This window comes from Chiloscyllium plagiosum, unplaced genomic scaffold (assembly GCF_037043375.1).
Source record: "Chiloscyllium plagiosum isolate Xiang-an unplaced genomic scaffold, Cpla_swu_hap1 HiC_scaffold_26, whole genome shotgun sequence".
NCBI lineage: Eukaryota > Metazoa > Chordata > Chondrichthyes > Orectolobiformes > Hemiscylliidae > Chiloscyllium > Chiloscyllium plagiosum.
The window spans coordinates 58,519,550-58,542,428 of NW_028270164.1; the positions used below are offsets into that span (position 1 = coordinate 58,519,550).

At 43.9% G+C, this 22,879-nt stretch overlaps 1 protein-coding gene across 2 annotated transcripts in view; it reads left to right on the forward strand.

Moving 5' to 3' along the window:
- The window catches only part of LOC122563341 (lysine-specific demethylase 5B-like), a 232,156-nt gene that overhangs the window by 13,553 nt on the left and 195,724 nt on the right, over positions 1-22,879 (forward strand). For both annotated transcript variants that reach the window (XM_043717092.2, XM_043717091.2), the window contains exon 5: positions 17,646-17,780. In XM_043717092.2, the coding sequence (XP_043573027.1) occupies positions 17,646-17,780 (135 nt within the window). The remainder of the gene's footprint in view (positions 1-17,645; positions 17,781-22,879) is intronic.

Sequence of the window (22,879 nt, forward strand, 5' to 3'; positions counted from 1 at the left end):
TGTACATTGCACTTGTAACAAAGTAAATAAGTGTGTATAACCATGAGAAGTATGGCTGCAGGGTGATGTCGATTTGGATCCTGAATTTTGAAGGTACATGGGCATTCAAGAAGAATATAGGAAGCTAGATAAAGGTAGAGGGTTATAGTGTCAATCAATGACTTACAGTAATCACAAAAAAAGTAGGAAAATCTGGAGAAATATTCAGTAATTGTTGTTAAGGGACCTCACTAATCCCATGTGACTTTAGAATTTTATTTTTAAAATCCTACAAATTTATACAACATCAAACTTAAGCATACAACTGTGCAAAAATTAGTGGCAGGGCAGGTGGTCTGCACATGAATTGGATAAATCAGATTGGCAGCAGTAGCTTGAGCGAGGAGTTCATAGAATGCTTTGGAGATGGTTTCTTAGAGCAGCACATTTCTGGAACTGACTAGAAAACAGAATATATTATGCTTCATATTGAAATATATGACAGGATCAATGAATGACTTCAGAATAAACAAACCCTGTGATCAATAGCATTTTAATGGTTGAAGTTTACATCCAGTTGAAAATGAGAAGATTGGGTCTCAGGCTAGTATTTTATATCTAAATAGGGGCCACCATGTGGGCAAGAAAACCAAATTAGCTGAAGATAGCTAAGATACTAGGCTAGGGGATAGATCAATGAAGATGCCATGGGAGGTGTTCAAAATATTCAGAATGAGAATATCATAGAATCTTAGAATCCTTGCACTGCAAAAAAGAAAGAGGCCATTCAGCCCATTGAGTATTAAGAGCAATGGATACTGCTGGGGGGGATGACCTACCAGTGGAAAGCCATAGCAGTCAGTTCTCTGGCACTGAGCCTGACACTCTAGTAAAGAAGGGAAGGGGACAGAATAGAAAAGTACTCATGGTAGGGGACTCGATAGTTAAGGGAATCGACAGGAGATTTTGTGGTCAGGATCGGGATTCCCGGAAGGTATGTTGCCTCCCTGGTGCCAGGGTCCGGACGTCTCTGCTCGGGTGTATAAGGTTCTAAAAGGGGAGCGTGAACAGCCAGAAATCGTGTTACATATTGGCACTAATGATATAGCCAGGAAAAGGATCGAGGATATAAAAAGTGATTTTAGGGAGTTAGGATGGAAGCTACAAAACAGGACGAACAGAGTAATGTTCTCTAGTTTACTACTGGTGCCACAAGATGGCGAGGAATAGGGAGCGGGCGCAGCTTAACACGTGGCTGCGCAGCTGGTGTAGGAGGGAGGGCTTCAGATATGTAGATAATTGGGATGCCTTCTGGGGAAGGTGGGACCTGTACAAGAAGGATGGGTTGCATCTGAACTGGAAGGGGACCAATGTCCTGGGTGGAAGGTTTGCTCGAGTAGTTCGAGAGGGTTTAAACTAGTATGGCAGGGGGGTGGGAACCTGAGCTGTATACCGGAGGTGAGAGTTAATGCAGATGAGGCAATAGCAAGAGGTAGACCAGCTCGTGGGAAGGATTTTCCTGGGAAGGAACCAAGGGATCAGTTTGTGTGTTTGCTTTAACACCAGGAGTATCAGGAATAAAAGTGATGAACTTAGAGCATGGATCAGTACCTGGTGCTATGATGTTGTGGCCATAACAGAGACATGGGTTTCTCAGGGGCAGGAATGGTTGCTGGATGTTCCAGGGTTTAGAGCATTTAAAAAGAATAGGGAGAGGGGAAAAAAGAGGAGGGGGTGTGGCACTACTAATCAGAGAGGGTATCACAGCTCCAGAAGCTTCCATTGTTGAGGAAGATATGCCTACTGAGTCAGTATGGGTGGAAATTAGGAACAGTAAGTGAGCAGTCACCTCGTTAGGGGTTTACTACAGGCCCCCCAATAGCAGCAGGGAGATTGAAGAAAGCATAGGTCGGCAGATTTTGGAAAAGTGTGGACGTAGTAGGATTGTTGTAATGGGTGACTTTAACTTTCCCAATATTGATTGGAACCTCCTTCGAGCAGAAGATTTGAATGGAGCTGTTTTTGTAAGGTGTGTTCAGGAGGGTTTCCTAACCCAGTACGTTGACAGGCTAACGAGGGGAGAGGACTTGGTGCTCGGAAACCAGCCGGGGCAGGTATCCGATCTTGTGGGACAACATTTTGGTGATAGTGACCACAACTGCCTCTCATTCTACATAGCTAAGGAGAAGGAGAGGATTAGGCAAAATGGGAGGATATTTAATTGGGGAAGAGGAAACTATGATGCGATTAGACATGAGTTTGGAAACATGGATTGAGACCAATTGTTCCCTGGTAAAGGCACTATAGACGTGGAGACTGTTTAAGGAACAATTGTTGCAAGTGATGAATAAATATGTCCCTCTGAGACAGGCAGGAAGTGGTAAGATAAAGAAACCTTGGATGACGAGAGTGGTGGAGCTTCTCATCAAAAGGAAAAAGGTAGCTTACATAAGGTGGAGGAAGCTAGGGTCAAGCTCAGCTCTAGAGGATTACAGGCAGGTGAGGAAGGAGCTCAAAAATGGTCTGAGGAGAGCCAGGAGGGGGCGCGAGAAAGGCTTGGCAGAACAGATTAGGGAGAACACAAAGGCATTTTACACTTATGTGAGGAATAAGAGCATTCAAAGAAAGAGTAGGGTCGATCAGGGATAGCATAGGAAATTTGTGTGTGGAGCCTGAGGAGGTAGGGGAAGCCCAAATGAGTTTTTTGCTTCTGTCTTTACGAAAGAAACAAATTTTGTAGTGAATGAAACCTTTTAAAGAGCAGGTATGCATGCTGGAATGGATAGAGATAGAGGAAGCTGATGTGCTGAAAATTTTGTCAAACGTTAAGATTGACAAGTCGCGAGGCCCGGACCAGATTTGTCCTCGGCTGCTTTGGGAAACGAGAAATGCGATTGCTTCGCCACTTGCGAAGATCTTTGCATCCTCGCTCTCCACTGGAGTCGTACCTGAGGACTGGAGAGAGACAAATGTAATTCCTCTCTTCAAGAAAGGAAATAGGGAAATCCCCGGCAATTACAGACCAGTAAGTCTCAAGTCTGTCGTCTGCAAGGTGTTAGAAAGGATTCTGACAGATAGGATTTATGACCATCTGGAAGAGCATGGCTTGATTAAATGCAGTCAACACTGCTTTGTGAGGGGCAGGTCATGCCTCACCAAACCTTATTGAGTTCTTTGAGGATGTGACTAGAAAAGTTGATGAGGGTCGAGCTGTGCATCCGGTGTATATAGACTTCAGCAAGGCATTTGATAAGGTTCCCCATGGTAGGCTCATTCAGAAGGTCAGGAGGAATGGGATACAGGGGAACTTGGCTGTCTGGATACAGAATTGGCTGGCTAACAAGACAGCGAGTGGTAGTAGAAAGAAAATATTCTGCCTAGAAGTCTGTGGTGAGTGGTGTTCCACAGGGCTCTGTCCTTAGGCCTCTACTGTTTGTAATTTTTATTAATGACTTGGATGAGGGGATTGAAGGATGGGTCAGCAAGTTTGCAGACGACACAAAGGTTGGAGGTGTCGTTGACAGTATAGAGGGCTGTTGTAGGCTGCAGCGGGACATTGACAGAATGCAGAGATGGGCTGAGAGGTGGCAGATGGAGTTCAACCTGGATAAATGCGAGGTGATGCATTTTGGAAGGTCGAATTTGAAAGCTGAGTACAGGATTAAGGATAGGATTCTTGGCAGTGTGGAGGAACAGAGGGATCTTGGTGTGCAGGTACATGGATCCCTTAAAATGGCCACCCAAGTGGACAGAGTTGTTAAGAAAGCATATGGTGTTTTGGCTTTCATTTAACAGGGGGATTGAGTTTGAGTCGTGAGATCTTGTTGCAGCTCTATAAAACTTTGGTTAGACCGCACTTGGAATACTGCGTTCAGTTCTGGTCGCCCTATTATAAGAAAGATGTGGATGCTTTGGAGAGGGTTCAGAGGAGGTTTACCAGAATGTTGCCTGGACTGGAGGGCTTATCTTATAAGGAGAGGTTGACTGAGCTCGGACTTTTTTCGTTGGAGAAAAGGAGGAGGAGAGGGGACCTAATTGAGGTATACAAGATAATGAGAGGCATAGATAGAGTCGATAGCCAGAGACTATTTCCCAGGGCAGAAATGAATAACACGAGGGGTAATAGTTTTAAGCTGGTTGGAGGAAAGTATAGAGGGCATGTCAGAGGCAAGTTCTTTACAGAGAGTTGTGAGAGCATGGAATGCGTTGCCAGCAGCAGTTGTGGAAGCAAGGTCATTGGGGACATTTAAGAGAGTACTGGACATGCATATGGTCACAGAAATTTGAGGGTGCATACATGAGGATCAGTGGTCGGCACAACATTGTGGGCTGAAGGGCCAGTTCTGTGCTGTACTGTTCTATGTTCTATGAATCCACCTTGGAATTTTTATCATGGCTAACCCATCTCGCTTTCACATCCTTGGATGTTACTGGACAATTGTAGCATGGCCAAACCACCTAAACTGCACATCTTTGGATTGTGGAAGGAAATCAGACCACATGCAGGAAATCCACTCTGATATTGGGAGAATGTGCACGCTCCACAGAGACAGTTGCCCAAAGCTGGGATTGAACCTGTGTCCCTGATGCTTGAGGCAACAGTGCGGCCCCTATATTCTCACTATAAGAAGCTTTTGGGAGGACCACTATCTGGCTAACTGTAATTGAGGAAGTCATACTTGTGGAAAAGTTTTGTATATGTTGGACAGGCTGGACTTGTTTCCATTGTAGTTTAGAAGAATGAGGTAGTGACTTGGTTGAAGTATACCAGATCCTGAATGGGTTTGATAAGGTGAAATTGGAAAGGGTGTTTCCTCATGGGCAGGTATGAAACCAGGGGGCATTGTTTTAAAACAATGGCTTTCAAGTAGGAGATGATCTGCCTGTTTCGGAAGTTTTGTGTCTTTGGAGGCCTCTGGCTCAGAAGTATTGTCATTGAACACTTTTTTTAAAGGTGAAGGTAGGTTGGTTCCTTTGCCTGACTTGTCTACCTCCCAGGTTATTGAGATGGGTAGATATTTAATGTGTAATTTGAAGTGATGATCTTATTGAATGATGAATTAGGTTTAAGGCAGATGGCCTGCTTCTCCTCCTGTTTCTTATGTTGCTAATTTTTCCAAATTTCCCTGATTATTTTGGTTGAAAGTGATCCAATGGAACCAACAAAGACTTAACAGATTGCATGTGATCTTATGCACTTCAACATGAAGACGAAAGGACCTGGAAATTGAGAGACTGCAGAAGGCTATAGCACAAAGGGATTTAGGAGCCCTCATGCATGAATCTCAAAGGCTATAGCATCTACTTCAGTAGAAACATGTGGACAACTTCTGTGTGCTAAAGACAAAGGCTGAACGCTTTCACCTCTGCCTCTCAGAAATGCTGTCCATTTCCTGGTAGGATAGAAGGCCTAATAAGAGTTTGCCAGAGTGCGAGGATCCCTAGTTTGTTTGCTGGGGCAAAGGAATTGTGTGGATGATAGCTAAATCCCTAAAGACATGCTCTGTGGCAAGCTTGCTTTAAAATGAGACTACCAGGTTTCCTAGGTCTCTGGAAAGTGTTCTGATACTGTAAGTAACTAATCAAACTATTCAGTCTCCCAATTTTCCTATCTAGTCAAATCAACAAAACATTTCAAATAAGATAAAGATATGTGAATGCTGGAGTTCTGAAACACGGCAACAGAAATTGCTGGAGAAACTCTGCCACGTCTGTGCCGTGCCTCGCCCTGCCAACTGTCTGTGCCCTTGCCTGGCCTACCCTCTTGCGCTCCCTCATTCCCCCACAACTCCCCTATCTGGTGCCTCCACCCACCCCCAACCCCGGTTTGTGCATTCCCTCGTCCCTCCACACTCAGTCGTCGACTTTTTTTTTCCACCCTATGTCCCCCCCCCCGTCTCGTGTGCCCCTTCGTTTCCTCTCCCCACCCCAGTCTCGCGCACTCCCTCACCCCCGCCGCCGCCGGGATCACTTGCGCACAACCTCTTTCCCCTCCCTCCCCCCGTGCAATCTTCGTACATCTGCACCTCCAAAGCTGGCCTGTTGCCCATTTCTGAATTTCTCGTCATTGCCTGCTAGTTCTACAATGATGGGGCCCTACCCTCTGCAACTCCTGTCTTAAACCTTTCCTTTTCTCATTCTACTTCCTTTTAATGTACTCCTTAGAAACTGCCTAATTGATTAGGTTAAAAGCAAATTACTGCGGATGCTGGAATCTGAAACCAAAGGAGAAAATGCTGGAAAATCTCAGCAGGTCTGGCAGCTTCTGTAAGGAGAGAAAAGAGCTGACGTTTTGAGTCTGACTGACCCTTTGTCAAAGCTAAAAAAAAGGGAGAAATAGGGAGGTGTTTATACGAGGCTGAGAGAAGGTGAGTCCTGGCTCCAGAAGCAAAGTAGCAATAAAGAGATGATATTGATAGTGCATAGAGAGATTATAGGGCGATTAGGAGCTGTGAATGACCAAGGCTGAATCCAGTGCTATGTGACAAAATATGGGGGGGATGGGTGAAGCAGAGGCAAAATGGAAAACAGGGGGGAAGGGTAGCAAAGGCGAAGAGGAGAGGAAAAAGGTGATGAGAGAGTGGGGAGTGAGAGAAAGAGATAATCAAGGAAGTACCTCTTTTATTTCTTGATTGTCTCTTTCTCTCGCTCCCCACTCTCTCATCACCTTTTTCCTCTCCTCTTTCCCCCTTTGCTACGCTTCTCCCGTATTTTCCATTTTGCCTCTGCTTCACCCATCCCCCACATATTTTGTCACGTGGCCCTGGCCTTCAGCCTTGGTCATTCACAGCTCCTAATCTCCCTATAATCTCACTGCACTGTCATTATCACCTCTTTATTGCTACCTTTGCTTCTGGAACCATGACTCACCTTCTCTCAGCCTAGTATAAATACTAGGTGGCACAGTGGTTAGCACTGCTGCCTCACAGCGCCAGAGACCTGGGTCCAATTCCCGACTCAGGCGACTGACTGTGTGGAGTTTCCACATTCTTCCCGTGTCTGCGTGGGTTTCCTCCGGGTGCTCCGATTTCCTCCCACAGTCCAAAGATGTGCAGGTCAGGTGAATTGGCCATGCTAAATTGCCCATAGTGTTAGGTAAAAGGGGTAAATGTAGGGGAATGGGTGGGTTGCGCTTTGGCGGGTCGGTGTGGACTTGTTGCGCCGAAGGGCCTGTTTCCACACTGTAAGTAATCTAATCTAACCTCCCTATTTCTCCTTTTTTTTTAACTTTGACAAAAGGTCAGTTCGATTCGAAACGTCAGCTCTTTTCTGTCCTTACAGATGCTGCCAGACCTGCTGAGATTTTCTAGCATTTTCTCAAATTGATTAGGTTGTTGGTTGTCTGTCCAAATATTTCCTCCCTTTTGTCTCTTTAGATATTTGGTGATAACATTCCTGTGCATGCTTTGATATGAGTTGTTATGCATTTTCTACTTTCTTGTATTTAGCTATAGACTATCTCCGAGGCCTCGCAATGAATGTGCACATATTCCACCTGGAGCCTGTAGTTTAAGATGCCACCTATTTTGTTGTTTTTTTGGAATTTGCATTAATATGCATACTTGTATAATAAAACCAACCACACCAACAAAAACTCTCATTTTCCGTAATCTTCCAAATATTTCATCAATTGGTGAAATTTTAACTTTTTGTGCTTGTGATATTAAACATTGCATTCTGGCTTTGCAGTGCTTACTTTGTTGAGTCAACAGAGGTTCTTTAGAAAATTGTTGGTCTCCCTGGGCTTGTTTTGAAGTGAAACATACAGTGGGTTCTGATATAAAGCAATAGTCCCATTCTTGTGCGATATCAAGTTCTAACAAAATCATGCATTAGTTGCGCCACTCAATCAAATAGGGCTGGAATTGCATTATACAGGTAAAGTAAGTTCTGGTTCTGCAAGTAACATCTAAATTTTTCAATCGCATTATTTGCGTTGTAGCGTTATAGCAGAATCGACTGTAGTTTGAACATTTCCTTCCTGAGATCAATTAAGCTGACCTCCGATATGATGCATGCTTTCTAATGTGCATTGCTTTGCAAACCAGTTAATGAAAGCAACTGCATAGTATTTGGACCTCCTTTGTTTGACCTGTCGGGCCCCAATCATTAGTACCTCTATTGCATGCTCAGTGAAGACCCTTTTAATAATTTGTGGAACCTTTTTAATAATAGAAGTGCACATCTCTTTTAAAGAGTCAATTTTTACGGCTTTTGGTCCATTTGTTTTTGTGCCGGTCGTCTCACTTCCAACTGTTCTAATTCCATTTTCTGCAACTTTGCATACTATACAAGGCTACGGGTCATTTCAAGTGTTCATCCAAATAGTTGTTAAATGTCTTGTGACTTTCTTTTAGCCAGTGATTTCTGGAGCCCACAGGTCTGTGGGGAAAATCCTTTCCTGAAGTCCTCTTTAAATCTCTTGCACCTTACCTTGAAAACCTATGCCCACTTGGTTATTAACCCCTCTATTGAAGGAAAAGGTTTCTCCCTATCTATCGTGTCTATGTCCCTCAGTAATTTGTACACCAAGTCAGATCGCTCTTTGTCCATCTCTGCTCTAAGGAAAGCAACCGTAGCCTATCTGATCTCTCTGTAGCTGAATCACTTTAGCCCAGGCAACATCTGGGGAAATCTCTCCTGCAATGTAGTCACATTTAGATTAGATTCCCTACAGTATGGAAACAGGCCCTTCGGCTCAACAAGTCCACACCGACCCTCCCAAGAGTAACTTACCCAGACCCATTTCCCTATCCTATATTTACCCTTGACTCAAAGTTTGTGCGAAGATTTGTAGCTCGGGTGCTCATTGTTGTGGTTCTGTTCGCTGAGCTGGAAGTTTTTGTTGCAAACGTTTCGTCCCCTGGCTAGGCGACATCATCAGTGCTTGGGAGCCTCCTGCGAAGCGCTTCTTTGATGTTTCTTCCAGTGTTTATAGTGGTCTGTCCCTGCCGCTTCCGGTTGTCAGTTTCAGCTGTCCGCTGTAGTGGTTGGTATATTGGGTCCAGGTCGATGTGTTTGTTGATGGAGTTTGTGGATGAATGCCGTGCCTCTAGGAAGTCCCTGGCTGTTCTCTGTCTGGCTTGCCCTATGATAGTAGTGTTGTCCCAGTCAAATTCATGTTGCTTGTTGTCTGCATGTGTGGCTACTAAGGATAGCTGGTCGTGTCGTTTCGTGGCTCGTTGATGTTCATGTATGCGGATTGTTAGCTGTCTTCCTGTTTGTCCTATATAGTGTTTTGTGCAGTCCTTGCATGGTATTTTGTACACTACATTAGTTTTGCTCATGTTGGGTATCGGGTCCTTCATTCTGGTGAGTTGTTGTCTGAGCGTGGCTGTTGGTTTGTGTGCCGTTATGAGTCCTAGGGGTCGCAGTAGTCTGGCTGTCAGTTCCGAGATGCTCCTGATGTATGGTAGTGTGGCTAGTCCTTTTGGTTGTGGTATGTCCTCGTTGCGTGGTCTTTCTCTTAGGCATGTAGTTGCGCGGGTATCCGTTTTTGGCGAATACCTTGTGTAGGTGTTCCTCTTCCTCTTTTTGCACTTCTGGTGTACTGCAGTGTGTTGTGGCCCTTTTTTGAATAGTGTCCTGATGCAGCTTCGATTGTGTGTTGGGGTGGTTACTTTCATAGTTTAGGACTTGGTCTATGTGTGTGGCTTTCCTGTATACCCTTGTAGTGAATTCTCCGTTCGGTGTTCTCTGTACCATCACGTCTAGGAATGGGAGTTGGCGATCATTTTCTTCTTCTCTCGTGAATCGGATTCCTGTGAGTGTGGCGTTGATGATCCGGTGTGTTTTTTCTATTTCCGTGTTTTTAATGATTACAAACGTGTAATATACACATAGACAAAGAAGAAACCATGATATCATTCGACGTGACGGCACTGTTCACTTCGATTGACAAAACCCTAGCCAGAGAAACAATAGCCAACCTACTGGACATACAGAACAGAAAACAGGACGCTGAACCTATCAACAAAGACGGCATACTTAAACTACTGGACTTGTGCCTCACAACACACTTCACATTCAACAACCAGATATACGAACAAATCAACGGAACACCCATGGGATCGCCAATCTCGGGACTCCTAGCAGAGGCAGTTATGCAAAGGTTAGAACAAACAGTCCTACCACAAATTCAACCCAAACTCTGGGTCAGATATGTCGATGACACATAGAACATAGAACATAGAAGAATACAGCGCAGTACAGGCCCTTTGGCCCTCGATGTTGCGCCGATCCAAGCCCACCTAACCTATACTAACCCACTATCCTCCATATACCTATCCAATGCCCGCTTAAATGCCCATAAAGAGGGAGAGTCCACCACTGCTACTGGCAGGGCATTCCATGAACTTACGACTCGCTGAGTGAAGAACCTACCCCTAACTTCAGTCCTATATCTACCCCCCCTTAATTTAAAGCTATGCCCCCTTGTAATACCCGACTCCATACGCGGGAAAAGGTTCACACTGTCAACCCTAGCTAACCCCCTAATCATCTTGTACACCTCAATCAAGTCACCCCTAAACCTTCTTTTCTCTAATGAAAACAGCCCCAAGTGTCTCAGTCTTTCCTCATACGATCTTCCTTCCATACCAGGCAACATCCTGGTAAACCTCCTCTGCACCCGTTCCAGTGCCTCCACATCCTTCCTATAGTATGGCGACCAAAACTGCACACAATATTCCAGATGTGGCCGCACCAGAGTCTTATATAACTGCATCATGACCTCAGGACTCCGGAACTCAATACCTCTACCAATAAAAGCCAATACGCCATATGCCTTCCTCACCGCACTATTTACCTGGGTGGCAACTTTCAGAGATCTGTGTACATGGACACCAAGATCCCTCTGCTCATCCACACTACCAAGTATCCGACCATTAGCCCAGTACCCCATCTTTTTGTTATTCTTCCCAAAGTGAATCACCTCACACTTAGCTACATTGAATTCCATTTGCCACCTTTCTGCCCAGCTCTGCAGCTTCTCTATATCCTGCTGTAACCTGCCACATCCTTCCTCACTGTCAACAACTCCTCCGACTTTCGTATCATTCGCAAACTTGCTCACCCAACCTTCTAACCCCTCTTCCAGGTCATTTATAAAAATGACAAACAGCAATGGTCCCAAAACAGATCCTTGCGGAACACCGCTAGTGACGGCACTCCATGAAGAAACTTTGCCATCAACTACTACCCTCTGTCTTCTTCCATCCAGCCAATTCCTCATCCAAACCTCCAACTCACCCTCAATGCCATATCTCCGTATTTTCTGCAGTAGCCTACCATGGGGAACCTTATCAAACGCCTTACTAAAATCCATATATACCACATCTACCGCTTTCCCCTCATCAACCTCCTTCGTCACCTTTTCAAAGAATTCAATAAGGTTTGTGAGGCACGACCTGCCCTTCACAAAACCATGCTGACTATCCTTGATCACATTATTCCTATCCAGATGTGCATAAATCCTATCCCTTACAATTCTCTCTAAGACTTTGCCCACAACAGAAGTGAGACTCACCGGCCTATAGTTACTAGGGTTATCCCTACTCCCCTTTTTGAACAAGGGAACCACATTTGCTATCCTCCAGTCTTCTGGCACTACTCCTGTAGACAAAGAGGACATAAAAATCAAGGCCAATGGCTCTGCAATCTCCTCCCTTGCTTCCCAGAGAATCCTAGGATAAATGCCATCAGGCCCAGGGGACCTATCTATTTTCACCTTTTCCAGGATTTCCAACACCTCTTCTCTACATACCTCAAAGCCATCCATTCTACTTATTTGTGACTCAGTATTCACATCGACGACAATGCCCTGTTCCTGAGTAAATACTGAAGAAAAGTATTCATTCAGTGTCTCCCCAATCTCTTCCGCCTCCACACGCAACTTCCCACTACTATCCTTGACTGGACCTATTCCTACCCTAGTCATTCTTTTATTCCTAACATACCTATAGAATGCCTTAGGGTTTTCCCTAATCCTACCGACTAAGGACCTTTCATGTCCCCTCCTTGCTGCTCTTAATGACACGTTTGTAATCATTAAAAACACGAAAATAGAAAAAACACACCGGATCATCAACGCCACACTCACAGGAATCCGATTCACGAGAGAAGAAGAAAAGGATAGCCAACTTCCATTCCTAGACGTGATGGTACAGAGAACACTGAACGGAGAATTCACTACAAGGGTATACAGGAAAGCCACACACACAGACCAAGTCCTAAACTATGAAAGTAACCACCCCAACACACACACAAACGAAGCTGCATCAGGACACTATTCAAAAGGGCCACAACACACTGCAGTACACCAGAACTGCAAAAAGAGGAAGAGGAACACCTACACAAGGTATTCGCCAAAAACGGATACCCGCGCAACTTCATCAACAGATGTCTAAGAGAAAGACCACGGAACGAGGACATACCATAACCAAAAGGACTAGCGACACTACCATACATCAGGAGCATCTCGGAACTGACAGCCAGACTACTGCGACCCCTAGGACTCATAACGGCACACAAACCAACAGCCACGCTCAGACAACAACTCACCAGAACGAAGGACCCGATTCCCAACATGAGCAAAACTAATGTAGTGTATAAAATATCATGCAAGGACTGCACAAAACACTATATAGGACAAACAGGAAGACAGCTAACAATCCGCATACATGAACATCAACGAGCCACGAAACGACACGACCAGCTATCCTTAGTAGCCACACACGCAGACAACAAGCAACATGAATTTGACTGGAACAACACTACTATCATAGGGCAAGCCAGACAGAGAACAGCCAGGGAATTCCTAGAGGCATGACATTCATCCACAAACTCCATCAACAAACACATCGACCTGGACCCAATATACCAACCACTACAGCGGACAGCTGAAACTGATAACCGGAAGCGGCAGGGACAGACCACTATAAACACTGGAGGAAACATCAAAGAAGTGCTTTGCAGGAGGCTCCCAAGCACTGATGATGTCGCCTAGCCAGGGGACGAAACGTTTGCAACAAAAACTTCCAGCTCGACGAACAGAATTACCCTTGACTAATGCACGTAACATCATGGGCAATTTAGCATGGCCAGTTCACCTGATCTGCGCATCTTTGGATTGTGGGAGGAAACCAGAGCACCTGGCGAAAATCCATGCAGACGTAGGGCGAATGTGCAAACTCCACACGGACAGTCGCTCGAGGCAGGAATCGAACCCGGGTCCCTGGATCTGTGAGGCAGCAGTGCTAACCACTGAACCAGGGGGGTGCAGTGAGAGAGGGCTAATGCCCGAAACGTCGATTCTCCTGTTCCCTAGATGCTGCCTGACCTGCGCTTTTCCAGCTACACATTTCCATCTCTAACCACTGAACCACCATGCCGCTTTATTCCTGCTGAAGTGCTTTTGCTGCTCCTTGGATGCTACCTGAACTAATGTACTCTTCCAGCACCACTAATCCAGAACCCAACATTGTTGCTATAGTGTGATGTACACATGCATTCAATGCCTTAAGTAAAGGCAAGTAATCCGTATGTGCCTTCAACCACCTTTTTTATCTACCTGTCTTGCAGACTTCAAGGGTCTATGGACCTGCACATCAAGATCCCTCTGTCTCTCTCTACTTCCTTTTGGTCCTAGCATTTAATGTATGACTTGTTAGTGGTCTCAAAATGCATGACCTCATACACGCATTTGCCAAAGCTCAGCCTATCTGACCAACCAATCTATATCATTTCAAGGATTTCGTCTTCGTTATTTACGGGATGATGAATTTTTGTCTGATTTGCAAACTTACTGGTGAAACCTGCAGTATTGATGTCCATCTCACAAATGTACCCAACAAACAGCAAAGGATTCAGCCACGCGCACGCACACACGTCATGTCGACTATCCTTGATTAATCCTTTAACCTCCAATTAATCTCTCTCCCCTCACCTCTGGTTCCCTGGTTTATCTCTTCCATTCTTCTTGACTAGCACTATTATATTAGCTGTCCTCCGGCACTCCTCCTGTGGCCAGAGAGGGTTTGAGGATAACCGTCGAAGCCCCTACGATCTTGTTGGTCTTCCAAGGCTGTACATCTCGTCTGGACCTGGGATTTCAGACTTTCCAGTCTGAAAAAACTGCTACTACCTCCTCTCTCTCAATGAGAATCGATTCTACTTTATCACAAACCCCCTCACTGATTTCTAAACCTACATTGTCCTTCTCTATTGTGAATACAGATGCAAAGTCTTGGATACCAACTTGGCTTGATAGAAAGACACAGAAGGTGATTGTAGATGGTTATTATTCAGACTGAAGGCCTATGACCAGTGGTGTCCTGCAAGGATTGGTGCTGCGTACATGTTTGCCACTTTTATATAAACAATTTGCATGAGAATGTAGGAGGCATGGTTAATAAGTTTGATGACACCAAGTTTGTTAATTATAGTGTGCAGTGAAGAAAATTTCAAAGAGTACAACAGGATCTTGATCAACTGGGCCAGTGCACTGAGGAATGGAAGATGGTGTCGAATTTGGATAAATATGAGGCATTGTTCTTTGGCAAGACAAGCCAGAGCAGGACTTTCACAGTTAATGGTAGAGTCCTGGTGATTGTTGTCAAACAGACACCTAGAGGAGCAGGTACATAGGTCCTTGAAAAATGGTGTTACTGGGTGGTAAAGAAGGCATTTGGTACGCTTTCCTTCATCAGTTAAAGCATTGAATCCAGGAGTTGGGATGTCAAGATATGGGTGGATAAGACATTGGTATGGCCACATTTGAAGTGCTGTGTGCAATTCTGGTTGCCCTGCTATAGGAAGGATATTATTAAGCTGGAAAGGATGCAAAAATGATTTACAAGGATGTTACTGAGACTGGAAGGTTTGAGTTATATGGAGAAGCTGGATAGACTGGAACTTCCCTGAAGCCCAGGAGGATGAAGACTGACCTCTCAATTTATAAAGTTGAGTATAAGGAAGCGGAATAGCCAAGGTCCTTTCCCCAGGTTGTGGCGGTCCAAAACTGCAGGGCATAAGTTTACAGTGGGAGGGGAAAGATTTAAAAGTGCAACTTTTTCTCAGTGGTGCATACATGGAATGAACTGCTAGAGATAGAGGTGGGTATAATTACAATGTTTAAAAGGCAGGTACCTGGATGGGAAGGCTTTAGAAAGATGTGTGCCAAATGCAGGCAAATGAGACCAGTTCAGCTTAGGAAACCTGATCGGGATAGATGAAATGGGCAGAATGATCTGATTTTGTGCTGTGTGACTCTTGGGTTCTCATTTTAAATGTCAACTACAGCTTCCAGCTCCAAACACAGATTAATACTTTGGTCCCTATGGGCCTTTGCTGTTTCTCTGCTTATTCTCTTAACCCTAATATACTGATTTTTCTTTTAATACCAACCACCCATTCCTCCCTACTACAGTAATTATCTCCTTGATAAGTCTTGTGCCACCACCTTCTCTTTTACACCTTTCACTATTTTGCCTAAAGATTCTTTGCTCTGGAATATTAACTGCCAGTCCTTTTGTTCTCTCAACCATGTCTCTTGTATTGTGATAATGTTGTATCCCCATGTATTAATCCATACTATCAACTCATTTGCCTTACTTGTAAGACTCCTTGCATTATATTGAATGGTATCTAGCCTTACTATGCTCCCTTATGCCATAACTTGATTATATTTGCATTGCCTTCTAGACTGATTTGGTGGTTTTCTTTACTTGTCTGTGCATCACTTCCCTACTGTACATCCACCCTGTTCCTCAAACCCCGGCAAACCTCCCCACGTGCCCTCTCTCTTGCTCTAACACTTAAACCACAAGTTCATGTCTCTATCTGCCTATTCCTATATTTATTAGTGTGTGGTACCAGGAGTAATCCAAACACTACAACATTCTGACTATTTTTTTCCAGTAGTTACTAGCTCCCTAAAATGTTGCTGGACCATACCCACTTTTCTCCTATATTGTTTTTGACATTGGGACCAGCAATCTCTGGGCTGTTCAACTCTCCCTCCAGAACGCCCTTCAGCCATTGCATGACATCCTTGATCTGGGCCTCAGGGAGGCAACATACTGTCTTGGAGTTGCCTCTGCCACAGATCTACCTGTCTGCACCCTTCACTTTTGAATTTTCTGCCACCATTATTCTCCCCCTCTTTCTGCTCCAACCTTGTGCATCTGGTCAATGTTCCCCAGAGAACAGTTGCACTTAGTTTTCCAACAGTGAAAATTGCTCTAGAATGAGGTGCACTCTGAATCTTTCCTCATTACCTTCTGCCCCCCCCCCCATCTTTTAATTGATGGTCATTCATTCCTTCAGGCCTTCAGCTGAGGGGTGACCACGTCTAAAGGTTTACTATCCATATAACACTCAGCCTTACAGGTTCACTGCTGCAGAACCAAGCATCAAGCTAATTAAACCAACGGCACTTCCAGCAGATATGATTGTCCAGACTACTTGGAATGACTTAAAATTTCCACACAGCACTGAGCTCTTCTGCCGCACCAATCTTGAACTGAACTTCCCTTATGTAAATCTTAAGGAGCAGTGTTTTGAAAGCTAGTGCTTCCAAATAAACAGATTAGAGTGGTGCCCGAAATGTCGATTTTCCTGCTCCTCTGATGCTGCCTGACCTGCTTTGCTTTTCCAGCACCACTCTAATCTTGACTCAGTCCTCACTTTCGCTTTCCAAATAAACCTGTTGGACTATAACCTGGTGTTGTGATTTTTAATTAAGTTAACCATACTCTCCTTTCCTTACAGTTCTTTGGTTAATTAAAAGATTTTATTATTTTGGTTCTTTTACTTCACTTCGTTGTTTTCCTAATTTTTACCATTTATAGCGTCCCTAGCAACAGTTTCTTATCAGCCAATCAAATTTTAGATTTTGTCATTTTTTTCCCAACAATTGAGTTCAGGAAACTCTTCCTGGGTGTTTCATCCTGATGCTGACTAGACTGCACTCTTCCCAGGCTAATGTGTTAATTCATTATACTTGTTATAGTATGTGAGGAGTACAGTCCTCCTAGCTGAGATCAGATAAAATATTAAGAAAATATTAACTGACATAATCAAACTTTCATATATAACTGTGTTAACTGTTTGAAAGAGCTTTATTTGTAACACTTGCATTATTTAAATGAACTGCAATTTCACCAAAGCCAAAGAGGCAAATGTGTCATGATATGTATGCTTGTTCTTTGTAATAGCTTATTAGTGTGTAACCATTTTCACTTATACACGTTTTGTTTAGGTTTTTCATTAAAACCTTAACCATTCCACTAACATTGTTAATTATGTAACATAACAATCAGAATTGGGCAAATAATATAGAAAATCTGTTCAGGTATCACTAATTATTAAAATAATGGAAAAGACAATGCAAGTAATAATAATTAGAGTGAACTGTTGGATTGCCAAGTGGTTTTTGAGCATAAGTCAAGGATGAGCTGTTCTCAGATGATCTGACATGTGACTCCAGTTACACACTCTGACACTGAAGTTGCCTAGCATACCACGCCATTGATCAAGCAGTTTTTAAAAACAGGGCAATGAGGAATACTTCACCTTTTTTTAAATGTAAAGTTGAGTTAAATTATTTGCTGGGTAATAGGCATTAGTTTTACAAATTGTATTAAGATTACAGTCATTGTTTTCAGTGTGTCCAGAAGCCAAGCCTGATCAATGATGAGAAAGACCAAGAGTACAAGCCACATGATATTGTTCAGCGACAGTCTGTGCACTCTTCAGAAATGAGCATGCCGGCCCGACGAGCGAAACGCATGAGATCTGAGGTGGGTGCAATTCTGCCAGTTATCAATTAACAGTGTGAAATTTAAGTTGTAATTGGTACTTCAATTGCTGTAAATGCAATACTGGATAACGGGTTCATGGGATTTAAAATAGGATTTCAAGTATGCTAATTGAATTTCCTCAATGTTGTTTCACTAAAATTTTCTTGAGGTATGATTGCCAACTGTCTCTTCCAAATCTTGCCATAGATCATTTATGTTTCGGCGAGTTTTGAGAAGATTTGCAGCTCAGGTTGAGGTTTTAGATGTAGGTTTGCTCACTGAGCTGCAAGGTTCAATTCCAGACGTTTCGTTACCCTACAAGGTAACCTCTTCAGTGGGCCTCATGTGAACCAATGTTGAAAATTCCTGCTTTCTATTTTATATGTTTGGGTTTCTTTGGGTTGGTGATGTCATTTTCTCTGAAGTCATTCCTGCCCCTTTTCTCAGGGGGTAGTAGATGGGGTCTAACTCGATGTGTTTGTTGATAGAATTCCAGTTAGAATGCCATGCTTCTAGGAATTTTTGTGCATGTCTTTGTTTGGCTTGTCCTCTGATGGATGTGTTGTCCCAGTCGAAGTGGTGTCCTTTCTCATCCGTATATGAGGATACCAGTGAGAGAGGGTCATGTCTTTTTGTGGCTAATTGATGTTCATGTATCCTGGTGGCTAGTTTTCTGCCGGTTTGTCCAATGTAGTGTTTGTTACAGTTCTTGCATGGTATTTTGTAAATGACATTAGTTTTGCTCATTGTCTGTATAGGGTCTTTCAAGTTCATTTAGCTGCTGTTTTAGTTTGTTGGTGGGTTTGTGGAAAGGACTAGTAGAAAATTCCCTTCAAACCCGCCGTATAAATAATTGCTGAGGAGGCGTCATTAGATACTTTCTACTCACAGCAGTCATGGTATCTTATGGGAATGAGGAGGGGCGGAAGACAATGGGAAGGTTTTCTTGAAAATGCCTTTGACTTCCTCAGGCTATCAAAACCAGAACAGGTCACAGTTATCATGCATGTATAATCCTTTCATACTGATGGAAAACTCTTCCAACCAAAAATTGATTTAGTTCTTTCTTGAAGGCTTGCTTGCATGAAGCCAGAATGTAATGCAGTGCAATGCAAAAGCTGTCTACTGTCATAAATGAACTACTTGAGTCGTTTATAAGTATGACTGTGGCCCTTGATATTTCATTTTAAGAGATTTGAATTCAACAAGTAATTGATTTTGGTGTACCCCTTTCTGATTGCATCCAAGCCTGATGCTCAAAATAAAGTAAACAAAGATGTTTTAAGTGTCTGAGGAGAAATTGAGTCTCTGGAGCTAGTTATTATGCTGGCTGAGAAGCAAACTACAGTGAAGACTGAAATCTGAAATAAAAACCAGTCTCCATGCTTGGCAAATCTGGCACTGAGAAACAATTCGTGTTTCATAGAAATGAGATCTCCGATATCATTCCTGTAATTTTTCTGAACCTTTTTCCAATGTTGTCAATATGTGTGGGACTAAAACTCAATCTAAACAAATTTGTTGTACCAATCCTCCAGTAACTTTCTTCTGACTTAACCCTTTGTTGCTTGTTCAGTGAATTATTATTTTCTTAATATTTGCAATCTCGGCACAAACACTGACTGTTCAGTGCTGGGGTAAAGGATATCTCCACAGAGCTTGAGAGAAAGTTGGAGCAGGAGGAAAGGGATTGAGGTGTTATTGTTGCTCACCTTGGTACCAGTGACACTGAGAGGACTAAGAACTTGCTGTTAGGAGCCAGATGCTCTAGTGTAATAATCTCTGGGTTGCTACCTGAACCACGAGCAAGCTGACACAGGGTAAATCAAGTCAAAGAGTAAAATGTTGGCTCAGAGTTGATGTGATAGAAATAGTTTTCATTTTGTGGAGCACTGGCCCAGTAGTCGCGTAGAAAGCTGTCTCACTTCTCTGGCTTTGCTTGAAGTGTGGTGGGACCAATCTCCTGATTAATTGAATAACTAGGCCTGTAAAGAAGCCTTTTTGGGATACGATGTGGTGGAAGAGGAGGAAAGTTTGAGAGAGGGAATATGTAGCAAAATGATAAGCCAGCATTGCAAGGAAATTATTTAGGTAAAGATGCACAGCATGGGTCAAAAAGGGGCAGAGTGAGAGACTTTTGTTTTTGAAAAGTGCTATGCCAGAATGTTGTCAGGGCCCATTGCTTTCACAGCATTGAGTGTCTCCAACCATTTCTTCATCTCATGTTAAGTGAATCGAAGTGGCTGAAGACTGGCATCTGTAATGCTGGGGATGAGTAGAGGAGGCCAAGATGGATCATCCACTCCGCACTTCTGGCTGAAGATTGCTGTGAATGCTTCAAGCCTTGTCTTTTGCACTGATGTGCTGGGCTTTTCCATCATTCAGCATAGGGATATTTGTGGAGCCACCACCTCCAGTCAGCTGTTTAATTGTCCATTGTCTGGATATTGCATGACCGCAAAACCTTTTAAATTTAATCCGTTGGTTGTAGATTTGCTTAGCTCTGTCCATCACTTGGTGCTTGTGCTGTTATTACAGTAATAGAACCACACAACATAATGGAGGTTATTCTCAATCGGAGGTTGCTGCTCCCTTAGCCAAACTGTTCAAGCACAATGATAACACAGGCATCCACCTGATTCTGTGAAAAGTTTGTCAGGTACATAAAAGCAGGACACATCCAGTCCAGCCAACTAACACTCCATGAGTCTACTCTTGCTTTAACAGTAACTTGATGGGCGGTGTCATCAACATTATGTACAAGCAATACTTGCTGAAGAATAAACTGCTTCGTGAAGCAGAGTTTGGGGTTTGTGAGGGCAACTCTGCTCCTGACCTTGTTACAGCTTGGGGTCAAATCTGGACAAAAGAGCTGAATTCGGAGATGAGAGTTCTGAGCCTGACATCGAAGCTGCATTTGACAGTGTGGCATCAAGGAATCCTAGCAAAACTGGGCTTGATGGGTGTCAGGGCAAACTCTGGTTGGAGTCATGTCCAGCACATAGTAAGATGGTTGTGGGAGATTAGTCATCTCAGCTCCAGGATGTCTCTGCAAGAATTCTTCAGGGTGCTGTTCTAGGCCCAACCATCTTTAGCTGATTTATCAATGGCCTTCCCTCCATCATGAAGTCAGAATTGGGGATGTTCACTGCACAAGGCTCAGCATATTTCGTGATTGCTCAGATATTGAAACAGTCCATGTTCAAATGCAGCCATGTCTGAACAATATCTACGTTTGGGCTGACAAGTGGCAAGTAACATTAGTGCCACACACATGCCAAGCTATGAGTATCACCAATAAGAAACAATCTAAGCACTGGACCTTTTAACATTCAATTGTGTTACCAACACTCAACTCCACACTATTAAAATCCTGGGTGTTATCATTGACCAGAAACTGAATTGGACTTGCCAAATAAATAGTGATTACAGGAGCAGATCAAAGGCTAGCATTACTGTGGTGAGTAACTTACCTTCTGACTCCCCAACGTCTGTCCATCATTGACAAGGCACAAGTCCAGAATATGATGGAATACTCCCCATTTGCCTGAATGAGTGCAGCTCCAATAACAATGGCAGGCTTTCAGGGAGCTAGGTTGGAAGCTCAGAGTTAGAACAAACAGAGTTGTTGTCTCTGGTTTGTTACTCGTGCCACGTGATAGAAGAGGAATAGGGAGAGAGAACAGTTAAATGCGTGGCTACAGGGATGGTGCAGGAGGGAGGGATTCCGGTATTTGGATAACTGGGGTTCTTTCTGGGGAAGATGGGACCACTATAAACAGGATGGTCTGTACCTGAACCTGAGGGGCACCAGTATCCTTGGTGGGAGGTTTGCTAGTGCTCTTGGGGGGGGGGGGGGGGTTTAAACTAACTCTGCAGGGGCATGGGAACCCAGACTGTAGCTTTAGGGTGCAGGACCTGGAGTGTAGGGAGGTTAGGAACATGGCATCAATTTCAAAGGAGGGTGCCTGTAAACAGGAAAGTGGTTTGCAGTGTGTATACTTCAATGCAAGAAGTATACGGAATAAGGTAGGTGAACTTGCAGCGTGGGTTGGTACCTGGGACTTCGATGTTGTGGCTATTACGGAGACATGGGTAGAACAGGGACAGGATTGGCTGTTGCAGGTCCCAGGGTTTAAATGTTTTAGTAGGGTCAGAGGTGGGGGTAAAAGAGGGGGAGGTGTGGCATTGCTTGTCAAAGATAGTATTACAGCTGTGGAAAGGACGATGGATGAAGACTCGCCATCTGAGGTAGTTTGGGCTGAGGTTAGGAATAGGAAAGGTGAGCTCACCCTGTTAGGAGTTTTTTACAGGCCTCCTAATAGTCCTAGAATCGTAGAAGAAAGGATTGCGAGGATGATTCAAGAGAAGAGTGAAAGTAATAGGGTGTTTGTTATGGGGGACTTTAACTTTCCTGATATTAATTGGGAAAGCTATAGCTCAAGCTCGTTAAATGGGTCAGTGTTTGCCCAATGTGTGCAGGAGGGTTTCCTGACACAATATGTAGATAGGCCAACAAGAGGTGAGGCCATACTGGATTTGGTTCTGGGTAACGAACCAGGCCAGGTGTTAGAATTAGAGGTAGATGAGCACTTTGGGGACAGTGACCACAATTCGGTGACTTTTACTCTAGTGATGGAGAGGGATAAGTGTGCACTACAGGGCAAGAGTTATAGCTGGGGGCAGGGAAAATATGATGTGGTGAGGCATGACTTAGGATGTGTGGCTTGGAAAAGTAAGCTTCAAGGCAAGGGCGTAATTGATATGTGGAGCTTGTTCAAGGAGCAACTATTGAGTGTCCTTGATAAGTATGTACCTGTTAGGCAGGGAGGAAAGGGTCGTGTGAGGGAGCCGTGGTTTAATAAGGAATTGGAATCCCTTGTTAAATGGAAGAGGGCGGCCTATGTAAAGATGAGGCGTGAAGGTTCAATTGGGGCTATTGAGAGTTATAAGGTAGCCAGGAAGGACCTGAAGAGAGCTAAGAGCAGCAAGGAGGGGACATGAAAGGTCCTTAGTTGGTAGGATTAGGGAAAACCCTCAGGCTTTCTATAGGTATGTCAGGAATAAAAGAATGACTAGGGTAGGAATAGGTCCAGTCA